The sequence below is a fragment of the Miniopterus natalensis genome, chromosome 20 (assembly GCF_054644295.1).
Source record: "Miniopterus natalensis isolate mMinNat1 chromosome 20, mMinNat1.hap1, whole genome shotgun sequence".
Classification (NCBI taxonomy): Eukaryota; Metazoa; Chordata; class Mammalia; order Chiroptera; family Miniopteridae; genus Miniopterus; species Miniopterus natalensis.
The window spans coordinates 25338549-25351034 of NC_142100.1; the positions used below are offsets into that span (position 1 = coordinate 25338549).

At 52.0% G+C, this 12486-nt stretch overlaps 1 protein-coding gene across 1 annotated transcript; it reads right to left on the reverse strand.

The window, feature by feature from the left end:
• Positions 1 to 283: 283 nt before the first annotated feature.
• MORN3 (MORN repeat containing 3) lies at positions 284 to 5197 on the reverse strand. Its single transcript, XM_016203047.2, has 5 exons — positions 5053 to 5197; positions 3453 to 3610; positions 1800 to 1959; positions 614 to 798; positions 284 to 361 (listed from the first exon to the last, which is right to left on the reverse strand). The coding sequence occupies exons 1-5, from the start codon at positions 5195 to 5197 to the stop codon at positions 284 to 286; spliced, it is 726 nt and encodes a 241-aa protein (XP_016058533.1).
• Positions 5198 to 12486: the final 7289 nt, after the last annotated feature.

Below are 12486 nucleotides of genomic sequence, written 5' to 3' on the forward strand. Positions count from 1 at the left end.
CCCGAGCCCACTGGACAGATGCGGAAGTGGAGGCCTGGGGCAAACCACCTTACCCTCCTCCAAGTAGCAATCCTCCCACTAAGCCCAGGGCACAAACGGGAGGATTGGGGCAGGACTGGAATGAACTGTCTTCAGTGAAATGAGTTTTGAAGGGGAGGGACCAGAAAGGACCAGGAAACCCACCCTCTCTGGTCCTGCCCCTGAATCCTTCTGCCAAAGGAGACCCCAGGATCTTCCTCGCCCACACAGAGGGTGACAGGTGTGCTCACCCCCTCACCTGGCATCAGTCTCCTTGCATTTCCTCTTTCTTGAACATGGCCATGGCTTCCTCCAGCACGCCATCGGGGTCTAGAAGTTTGACCTATGGGGGAAGCAGCAGGGGTGGGTTTAAGGAGCCTAGAAGTCCCCGGCTACCAGTTTTATGAGGTGCTGCCTGCTTTTGGGGGGTACTGCCTGCCTTGCGGGTGCCGCCTGCTTCCCTGGAGATGCCCAGACTGAAAACAAAACCTTGTCTGTTCCCTGGTTGGACAGGGCTGGGGCTGGGTGTGGCTAGGGGTGCTGTTTTCTACCTCTTTCTGGGTGTGGCCACAGGGCCCTGGTGAGAGCTGCCCACCTGAGGAATGGGGAACTGGGTGGGCTCAGGGGCCTCATCTCGGCCAAAGTCGATCATCGTGCCACACTTGGCTATGTCGTCCACCCAGAAGCCTTCAAACAGCTGACCATGGTCCAGGTGGAAGAAACGCCCAGACCCGTTCTTCAAGCCTCGCTGCCAGTAGCCCTCGTAGCGGTTCCCATTCTCTGGGAGAAAGGACAGGGAGGTGTGGGTGTTGGGCACGGCGATCCAGGCCAGACGACTAGGCTGGCCCCTCCACCATGCCCGGCTGGCCCTCTGCCACTCCCAGGCTAGACGCCAGGCCCACCAGGAAGCCAGGACAAAACTAGGTTGATTCAAGAGAGCTGGGGTGGGGTCTGGGACAACTGACCTATAAACATCAGAGCCCTGGGGTGCCAGTGACTTCCAGAATCAGACCTGGTGCACGACTTGCCTCCGCTACTTACTTGAACTTAGACGAGCCACATGGCGTCCTATTTGTAAAAAAATCTAGCTAATGCTACAAACCATCAATGTTTGGTCAACACTTACTCTGTGCCTAGTCCCAAGCATGTTTCTGACCTCACCCCTCACAAACACGATTCTAGGAAAGATGAAGGACTCCATTTTACAGGTGCAGCTTGCAGAGCCCAAGGAGTTTGATTGACTTGCTCAAGGTCACAGCGCGGAGCTAGGGAGGGACAGAGGCATGATTTGAAACCAAGGCCTGTTCATCAGGCTCTTAAGCGGGAGTCAGTTCAACTTCTCATCTAATGGTGTTGAGCTTAAGGGGAACTCCTTTGCACTTTTGGATGTCACAACTAAGGCTGTGCGACCTTGGTCAGGTAACTTAACCTCTCTGTGTCTCCTTCCGTTTGTAGAGTGGGGATAAGAGTACCGATGTCATAGAATTGTAGCGAGTACAATGCTGTGTACATTGTAGCTATGATTGTGACCCTAAGACAATGTATTAATTGGGCGTGTTTATTGTTAGGCTCTCCTGGTAGAGCATAAACTCCCTGGAGCAGGGATCTGCACCTTAATCCACGCTGGAGCGGGGCGTGGCCTGATGGGGACCAGGTTATGCAGGGCCCAGAGGGGTGAGGCCCCGAGGGCATGGCGGGGGCGTGGCCAGCGGCGCGGGGCGTGGCCAGCAGGCCTGGGCGGGGCCTGGGCGGGGCGGGGCGGGGCGGGGCGGGGCACTCACTCAGGCGCAGCATGCCCTCCCCGTCCGGCTTGTCGTTCCACCACTGGCCCTCGTAGATGTCACCACTGCTGTAGTACATGCGGCCCCACCCGCTGCGCTGGTTGCCACACCACTCACCTTCATAATACTCTTTGGGTCCAAAAAACTGGATCCCATAGCCCTGAAAGCACGAAGGGGTCCCCCTGTTGACGGCGCCCCCAGCGGCCTCCCAGGCACCCAAGCCGCGCACCTGCGCGCCCCTCAGCCCTGCACCGTGCGCTGGAAGACACAGCTGCACGCTTTCCAACGCCCGCCGTCCCTCGCTGTCCCTCCGCTACCGCCCGCGTGCAGCCCGCTGTCACCTCTCCCCTCCTCACCGCCCCCTTCTCCCGGGCCTCGTGCATCCAACACGCAGCAGCTAGAAGCACCTGTCCGTGGCCCGTCTCATTACATCTGCCCCAACCCTGACTGGACCCTATTAAAAGCCACAGGTGCCTCTAAGCTATGGACTTTCTCCCCGGAAAAATGAGCATCATCACCGAACCTAGTCTCCAACCACAGAGAACCGTGGACTCCTGCAGAGCACACCTAAGGAGGCTGGGTTACTCAGCCTAAGCCTGCCCTCCAAACCCTGATAACCCGCCAACACATCAAGGCCCCCGCCCCTGTGGGCGCACAAACCTTGCTGACATATCCTTCCCTTTGTTTACTTCTGCCTCTCCCTTTGGCTACTTCCCCTTCTCCTTTTTTTCTCTCCTCGGTTAACTCTTTGCATTTTTTTTTTTTGGTGCCACCTCCTACAGGAAGCCAGCCGTGAATGCTCAGTGATGTTCCTCTGGGCTCCCTATGCAAACCTCTGTCCTAACTCGGTATTCTATGTGAATTATTTCTTTTGGGACCTCTGTCCCCATTGGCCAATAAACAATTTGAGAGCAGAGATCATAAAATCCTGGGATCTGCCGCTTGCCAGCAGTGTGACTCCAAGTCAGGGACTTCTCGCCGGAGCTTGTTTCTTTATCAGTAAAATGAGAATGGTGGTGATGATGATGATGATGGAGTTAGCTAAGTACCATATCATGTTCCAGAATGGCGACAGTTGTTGTTCAGTAGCAGTGCTATAGTTTTATCTGTTTCCATGGCCTATGGTAAGGGTTTGAGTGTTTATGGGCGAGGACATGCCTCTGGCTGGTTTCTACCCCTGGGACCTGGAACCTTCCTCTCTGGTCAGATGGCTAAGGGTGTGGCCTCAGCTTTCTTGCTCCCACTCTTCCTACCCTCCTCTTATCCTGGCCCAACAGAAGGGGGATTCTCAGAAAGGGCTGCCCAGGGAAAAGAAAGCCAGGAAATGAGTGGGGGAGAAGGGGGAGGAGACTTCCCCCCCACCCCCAGCCCGTAGCCTGGCTGGCTTCTTGTAGCCACAGGGTTTCAACGGCTCCTCCCTGGGCCCTCTCCTCGGGCTTCCTGTTTCCTGGGTTTTGTTCTGAGAAGCCTTAACGATTCCCCCACCCCTTCCTCCTCCTACCCGCACAGTACCCCTGTTCTCCCGTCAAACCCACACCCCTACCCATGCCCACTTTCTCCCAGGCCTCTTTGACTCCCCCCCCACACGCACCCACACGCACATGCACACACACGCATGCACACACGCCCCAGGGCATGATGGGAACCACTCACCGATTTCTTATTGCCTTTCCACCAGCCCGAATATACTCTCCTGTACTTTCCAGTCTCTTGGTCAGGAAGGCTGAGAGTGCCATAGCCATCTCGCTTCCCAAACTTCCAGTCCCCCTCATAGATGGCCCCTTTCTTCTTCCAGAGCTGTGTTCCTTTTCCTGATGACATACAGATGGGCCAACACTGCAGACATGGCCACCCTAGAGCTGGGGGGCAGTCGCTGGGCCTGCCCGGGCCTCAGGGGTCCCTAGACTCAGTGATTCTGGAAGACTGGGACAGGCTCTGTGCCTCGTCTCTAGACCCCCAGCACCCAGGAAACCCCCAAGGAAGTTCCATTTCGACAAAAAGTGGTTCTCTAGCCCTTTGCCTTGAAGCCAGACTGATACAGCGAACCCCCAGGAGAAACTGGCCCCTCCGGCGTTTCAGTTTCATCTCTTTAATAATAAGGAATGGATATGCCAGGTGGCCAGGGGTTTGTGAACAAAAAGGGGCTGCCTTGGCAAGCCTGGAAAGCTTGATAGCTAAAAGTAACCTCAAGGGATGTTTCCATCATTTGAAAAAATCATAACTGAGTAAGTTACGGTGGGAAGTCATGTCTTAAGGCCTGCATGACAGATGAATCTCTGCCTTGAACAAGCCCTGTCCATTGTTTTTGTGCATCTAGAAAAACAACTTAAAATGTCTAAATGATCTCTTCTCCAGTCCCTGGTACGAGGCAAGGCAACTCCAACAGTCTTCATTATTATCTTTTACCCGAATACCTCCGTAAACTGTATCTGTGAAATGTTGACTATCCTGCACCCACCAATGTAAAAAAAAAGAAGGGCCCTGACAGGTGTGGCTCAGTGGTTGAGCGTTAACCGATGAACCAAGAAGTCCCAGGTTTAATTCCCTTTCAGGGCACATGGCCAGGTTTCAGGCTCCATCCCCAGCAGGGGGCCTGCAGGAGGCAGCCCATGGATGTCTCTCCCTCATCCGTGTTTCTCTCTCTCTACCCCTCTCTCTCAAATCAATAAAAACATATTTTAAAAAAAGAATCTGGAATTTCGAGACTGGAGTGAAAAGTCATGCCACCTTTTAAAAATAAAAACTTTTTTTCCTTCCAGCCTTCATTTGTATCACAGAGCCCCCTGTGCCCCTGCTGGTTACACCCAGAGCCCAATCCAGCTGAGGTCTGAGCCCCAGCTGCTCGATGGGGGTGGGCGGTGGGGGGCTCCTCCTTCAGCGCCTGTTGGTCTGAACCCACGTCAGGGCTGAGTTTGAAGACCAGAATCCCAACTGCAAGCTGGTTTCTCAGGGCTGCCTTTTCCTCCTGCTAGCCAGCCCCATGCTTAGCCCGGGTCTCAGCGGGGTAGGGACAGAGCCGGTGTCCCCTGAGCCCCAGCTGTGACTGGGGCTGGTGTCACAAGGCTGCTTTGGGCCCTGCTGGGCCCTGAGACTTTCTCTCAGCTGAAGTCTGGGCGGTTCCTTTCCAGACCCCCTGGCTGGTCCAGGTCAGCATTCACCCCTCGGAGGAGCCTCAGGGACACACCTTATGTCCCCAGTGACCTCTGTACGCTGTTCCCTGGGCCCAGAGCCCACACTGGCGTCCCCCACTCACCGTGTTTCAAGTTGTCTCTCCACTCGCCCACGTAGCGGTCACCATTGACAGCATACACCTGGTGTCTCTGTCCGTTCTTCTGGGCCTTCCGGTCCCATGCCTTCCACAGGGGCTCCGACTTCTGTGGGCACTTGGAGATAGGCATGTTGGCTGCTCCTGAGGGGCCAGAGGGTGCTGGCAAAAGGTCAGGGACATCAGGGGCACATCCGTGTGCCCAGCTCTATGCCAGGGTTCTGGGGGTTCCCTGGGAGGCACTGTCTGAGCTCAAGTGGGATGGATCATGTGTGTTCTGAGTCCCTGGGGCAAAGGAGCTGCCCTCGGAGGGGATCCTTTTGTGTTGGACTGACCCTCGGCTGTCTCCTCCCGGCTTCTCCAGGGGCCCCCCGAGGGGAGGGGGCGGGCTCTGATGGCACAATTACCTGGGAACCCAGGGAAACCAGTAGAGCAGCTGGGTTTGTGATGGCATCAGGGAGAAACTGTCCTCCAGCAGGGGGTGATGGCCACACATTTGCTAACCAGGATGACCAATCAGAGTGGCCTGGAGGGCTAGGGGACGGTTCCGAGACCCTGCCAGGTCGCGCCTGCTCCCTCCCACCTGCGCCCACCTGCGCCCACCTGCGCCCACCTGCCGGGCGGAGCCTGGATCGGGGGACCCCTGCCGGGGTCGCAGCGGGTCGCAGCCTGCAGCGCGTGCTCCGGCGTCCTGGGCCCGGCCGGGGTCGCTATAGCAACGTAAATACACAGCCGTGCGGGCTGGCAGCGCCCGCCCTCCCTGCGGAGGCGGTGCGCCCGCGGGCGGCGGCGGGGGGCGGGGCGGGGGGCGGGGCGGGGGGCGGGGCGCCCGCGCCCGGGGGGAGAGGGGGGGCAGCCCCCGGGCCTGCGGGGGTCCGGCGCCGGCTGAGCACCCACCTGGCGGCCGGGGGTGCGCGGAGCCAGGGTCTCGGCGCGCCCCCGGGAGGTCACTGACCTTTCCACCCCCACCCGTCTCCCCTCTGGGGTTCCCAGGGCAAATGCAACGCGGGAAACGGGCAGCAAAGGGTTAGAGGCGGCTCTGCCAAGAACCCAAGCCCAAGTGGCAACATTTGAAGGGAAAAAGCCAACGTCACAGGGGTTCTTAGTCTTGGGGGGGGTTTCTAGCCGCCTTTGAGAATCCGAGGGAGGTCTTCTGGCCCCTCCCACCAGGGAAGGGGCTACATTTTACACGGACACGAGTAGACCCAAGTCGCTCCTCAGCTCGCTGCCTTCTCGGGGCTCCCCGGCCCTCAGGGGGAAGCCTCCAAAGCCCCGCTTCATCTGCCCGTCGCCTTCCCCTATCCTGTCTGACCTTGTCCCCTGCTCAGCGCACCCGTGTCACTCCGCTCCAGACGCGCACACCTGCTTCCTGGAAAACGCTGGGCCTGTTCCTGCCTCAGGGCCTTTGCCTCTGCCAGGACCTCTTTTCCTCCAGAGAGCAGCCTGGCCAGAGGCGAAGGGGCTGCTGCTTCCATCGGCAGCTCTTCCTTGGGGGGGGGGGGGGCTGTCCCTGAGCTCCTACGGGACACTTCACTGTCTGGGCAAAGAACGGGGAGAGCTGGGAACTGGGGCTCCTGCAGAGTGTCCCATAGACAGTGACTGATACAGGAGCCTGAAGGCCCCGGCTTCAAGGCTGATCGAACCCAGGTGTAATTTTTTTTCTTTTTGTGATTTCTTTCCTTTTGTTTTTTTGTGGTAATATATACATAACGTAAACATTACCATTTTAATTAAAAAATATATATATATCTTTACTGATTTCAGAGAGAGGACTGGAAAGAGAGAGTTGAAACATCAATGATGAGTCATCATTGATCAGCTGCCTCCTGCAGGCCCCCGACTGGGGATCGAACCTGCAACCCCAGCGTGTGCCCTAATCAGGATTGAACCGGGATCTCCTGGGTCCTAGGTCGATGCTTAACTGCTGAGCCACGCCAGGCTGGGCCCCAACTAAAGTCCTTCTAGCCATTAAACAATAACTTCCCATTCCCTTCCCCCCAGCCCCCGGTCGCCTCTATTCTGCTTTCTGTCTTCATGCACTTGCCTGTTCTGGGGGCCTCGTTTCACTGGATTCATGCAATATTCGTTGAAGTGTAATTTTTGCTCCAGGCGGTGCTCTTTCATTGGTTTGCACTTCCTTACTGTTGGAATGAGAATTTTGCTGATTTCTATACGTATCATCATTTATAGTTCATTTGTTGAGTGTGTGTATCTCTCTCAGTGGATGGTAATTAATGGACACAGAACTTCCACAATGTATCTCCTTGCTTTATCCAAGGCTCTTTTGGTTGCAAGTAGAGACACCTTCTCATAATATCCAATGAAGGAAATTAATTAAGGATACAAGTGTTGGAAAGCTGCCAACAGCAAAGCCATCACCCCTCTCCCCCTCCATCCCCATCTCATGTCTATCTCTGTCTCTGTCTCTGTCTCTGTCTCTGTCTCTGTCTCTGTCTCTCTCCATTGTTCACATAGTCTTGGTGGGAAATGGCTGCCCCTATATCACCTCCGTTCGCAATCACAAAAAGGTTGGCTCTTTCTGAAGTCCAATCCCTAATTCCTGAGTGGCCTAGCTAGGGTCCAGAGTTGCCCCTGGCCAGTCATGCTGTGACACTGTGGTTGTCCTCAGGACATTTTCCTCTCCTCCTCAGGTACCTGGCCAGCATTCCTAGCCAAGTAGGTCAAACTGTCCCTTGGCTTATGACTTTGTCCAGAGCTGCCCTACTGCCTGTTGAATGACCCTTCGTAGCCTAGAATCTTCTCTCTGCCTAGGCCAGGCGAAGACAGTCACAAGCCTCAGTCCCACTATTCAGAGGAAGGCAGGACTGTCCCCTCGAGAAGAATTTGGGGCAGGTTAAGGCTTATCTGTAGGCCAGCTGGAAAGACAGGTCACAAATCAATGAGATTATTTTCCCTATCAGGTCAGAATCTGGTATCTTTTATTCACAAACTCCTGAGTAGTTGCTATGGACTGGCAACTCCCCAATATTGAAGTGTCAGGAGCATCCAGCTTGAGGGCTCTTGTCCCAAATACTCTTCTGAGAATTACTTGCTAGATTTGAATGATTAGAATTTGGCTAGGTTCCTCTCAACGGCCTTATTTGCAGGTTGAGGTGAAGGGAGTTCTCCTGTGTAGTCGATCAAAAGATGCATGGATGAACAGAATGTAGCCTATCCATACAGTGGAATATTATTCAGCCACGAAAAGGAATGAAATAGAGATACATGCTCCAATATGGATGAACTGTGAAGACATTATGCTAAGTGAAAAGGCCACATATTATATGATTACTCTTATAGGAAATATCCAGAAAAGGCAAATCTATAGAGACAGAAAATAGATTAGTGGTTACTGGGGGGGGGGGGGGGGGGGGGGCAAAGGGAGATAGAAAGGTGATAGGCAGAGAATTTCTTTTTGCGGTGATGAAAATATTTTAAAACTGTGGTGATGGTTGCACAACTAAATAGACTACAGACTGTTGAATTGTGCACTTTAAAGGAATGAATTGTGTGGTTTGAGAATTCTCTCAGGAAAGCCTTCAAGGCTCTGATGCAGGATGAGTGCCCTCTAGGGGCTCTCAGATTTCCAGAGCCAGTCACAGGCCACTTCTATTTTTGGAGATTTCGATAAATGAAAAATCAGAAAAATGCCTAAAAAGGGGTAACACAAACGCAGCGAATGTAGTTTACATTTCTATTGACGTGTAAAATACGCATAGAAAAGTGGGAATATCATCAGTGTATATAGCTTGATAGATTTTTGCAAACTGAACACACCCTTGTCTGGGACTGTCTTGGGAACCAAAAGTCTAAATTCAGCCCCTTCACATTGGTGAGGCCACTTCAGAGTGACTCTGTAGGACCCCTCTTTTCCCCTCATTTTTTTCTATCCTAATCTCTAGGGTTATGCCATCAGGTAGGTGGCTATTTAATATTTAAATTTAAGTGAAATAAAACCAAAATTCAATTCCTCAGTCACACTAGCCTGGTTCCAAGTATTCAGTAGGCACATGTGGCAACTGGCTACCATAGGGGACAGCGGAGATACAGACCGTTACTTTCTGAGACCTCTATCCCTTCCTTAGGAAAGTTTCCTTTTAATTCTTTCCACCCCAATCCTCTTTTTTTTTTCTTTTAATTGGTCAGAAAAATGCTTTGTCGGAACCTAACATAATGTCTGCAGGGATAAGCCAGTGGAAATTACAGTGTTTGAAAATAGTTGTTAGGCAAAGAAATGCAGATAATAAATCATCTGAAGGAAAAATGCACAGCCTCACTAGCAATTAAAGAAATGAAAGTTGAAACAGCCCTGCCGTACCATGACACACTGTCTAGACTAGGAAGAGGGCGTAAAAATGAAGGCCTGTGGCATTGGCAACACTGTTGGGAAACAGGCACCGTTACATACATAGGGCTACCCACCCTGGCGGTTCAATATTTCCTTCTGAAGGGCCATCTGGAACTATGTAACAGGGACTCTGAAACCATTTTCCGATTAAATAATTTCACTGAGTGACTACTTTTTAATGGTTTACTAGACAGGTGGTGTAAGGTGTAGTATGGGTACCCCACATACTTTATTTTTTAAATTGATTTTTAAAAGAGACAGGAAGGGAGGGAGAGAGAGAGAGAAACATGAATTTGTTGTTCCACTTATTTACCCATTCATTGGGGTTGATTCTCTTATGTGCTCTGACCCGGGATCGAACCCGAAACGTTGGCATATCAGGACGATGCTCTAATCAACTGAGCTACATACTTAAAAAAAATATATATATATATACTAAAAAAAATATTATATATATAATAAAATATATATATATATAAGTATATATATATATACTGTTCACAACAATCCTATGAGGTAGGTAGGAACCTTATTAGCATTTTAAAAATCAGCAAACTCATAAAACGGCCACGAGGATGTAAAATGCAGCGTAGGAAATACAGTCAATAATATTGTAATAACTATGCATGGTACCAGGCTTATGGGGCATCATTTCATAAATTATATGAATATCTAACCACTATATGGTACATCGGAAACTAATATGAAATAATACTGAATGTCAACTGTAACTGAGGAATAAAAAAATAAAATGTAAATTTAAAAAAATCAACACACTCAGCTTCACAGAAGTGAGGCACCCTGTCTGGAGTAACAGAGCGTGGACGGGCGGAGCCAGGGCTCACCCTCAGGCCTCCCGACCTAGGGGGCCTTGCCCAGGGCACCACTCTGCCTCCCTTTCCAATTATTGCCTCCAAGGGAATGGTACAATTGCAGCCAGGGAAGAAATTTACACAAAAATAACGTAATTATTACCATGATCACAAAAGGAACACCTGGAAAAGGCACACAGGAGACAATGTAAGTTGGGCTTGGCACCTAGTGAGCTTTTATTAAATGCTTAATTTTTAAAAAGCAATTCGTTGAAAAAGGGCTCTGGCCCTTTAAAAGTCAGAGGCAGGTGAGGAGAGAAAGGAGGCGGGTTCTGATGCTGACGTAAGAGCCGCTCGCTTTATTGACAGGAGCGTGCGTGAAGGCTCGCCCTTGTTCCGGCGCCACGTTCTTGCACTCCGTGCGCGTGCGCCGCCTGCACCCCGGGGGGGAGGGGGGGGAAACACGACGACTCTCGGCTCCGCCCACCAATTCAAGTGGGTGGAGTCAGTCGCGTGAGTTCCGTGAGCCCGCGTTCTCCCGCGCAATTGTCCAGCCACGCCCCCTCTTTTGCACATGCGCATGCGTCAGCCCTAATTAAGAGATTGATGGACGGCACCTGGAGTTGCGCCTGCGCTCTAGGCGCCCCTTGCCGGAAGTGGGCGGAATTGTGTTCCCAAAGCGGAAGGGGCGGAGCGAGGGCGCGTAGCCGAGGTGAGTACCTGAACGGGAAGCCGAATTTAGGGGTTGCCCCAAACGCCCTGTCGTAAATGACTAAACCTAGAAATGCGGAAAGACCAGGATGTGAGCACTGAGAACTTCTCCATGTAAAAAAAGTTGTACGAGATGATTCTTGTTTACGTGTGTTCAGAAAACGTTTAGGGAGAGGGCAGCTGTCGCTGAGTTTCCTTCCCCCCGTGAATGCTTACATTTCTAGAAGACTTCAGGACTCGATAAAGAAACATTTGAAGGCCTCCTGTGCCCAGGTTGAAAACAAGTATTATTTAAAAAAAAAAAAAAAAAGAAGACGGCTGCTTGGCCACAGAAACTTAGGTGGTCAGAAAACCGTTAGGAAGACCTGTTACCTACGGGCCTGAAAAGGGGACGAGTCTGCGCAGTTAAAGGGGATTTTGTGTCCTAAATGTATAAATGCTTCGGAAGCCCCTCGGGTCAGGCCATCCACTTTATTCCATTAGCATGTGCAGAAAGCATATTATGTTTTATATGTGCACACGGTGCCGGGTGCTGGGGATTCGGAGACGAATTACAGTTCAGGCCCTGTTCTTGGAGTTCGCAGGGGGGAGGCATAGGAGTAGCCCGGGCGAGGCCTTGGAGGTGGAATGATAGTCAAGTATAAGGACCCTGGAGGCTGCCTTGACTGAAACGGGTGGGTGGCCTCCAACACCTGGGAGCGCGTGTCCTAAAACATAGCGGGGTAGCCTGGGAGTGAGGAGGTCTAGACGCCAAGCTCAGGAAGTCGGTCCAAATCCAGTGACCAGAACCATTCTGTTTTCTTGAACTTGCTTTCATGGCAGGGGATGAGGCAGAAGGTGACTCTCTTTTCTTTTAATATGTTTATATTATTTCAAAGAGAGGAGGGAGAGGGGGAGAGAGAGAGAAACATCAGTGATGAGAGTCATAGATTGGATGCCTCTTGCACGCCCCCTACTGGGGATCGAGCCCCAAACCCCGGGCTTGTGCCCTGACCTGGTTCCTAGGCTGACACTCAACCAGTGAGCCACGCAGGCCAGGAGTAAGGTGACTTTTTGACGAGGGTGACCTGATTAAACAGGGAGATGCTGGGCAAACTAAGAAAGTCTTAAGCAGGTGGGCAAAAAACCTCCATGCCAAGAGTTATATCCTAATTAAGGATCTGAAACACTGAAAGGAAAGGAAAGGTGATTCTTGGGTGTCCTGAAGAAGATGCTCAGACACTCTATGGGGCGAAGGAGAGAAGCTTTTTTTTTTTTAAATGTATATTGATTTCAGAGAGAGGAAGGGAGAGGGAGAGTTGAAACATCAATGATGAGAGAGTCATTGATCGGCTGCCTCCTGCGCGCCCCCGACTGGGGATCGAGCCCACAACCTGGGCATGTGCTCTGATCGGTAATCGAACCATGATCTCCTGGATCTTAGGTTGATGCTCAACCACTGAGCCACACATGGCTTCTTTTGTTTGTAGCCACCATCTCCTTAAGCTGTTTTCTCCTTGAGAGACAGGATCTTAGAAGGTTCCTAAGCTGTTAACAAGAATGACTGCTTCA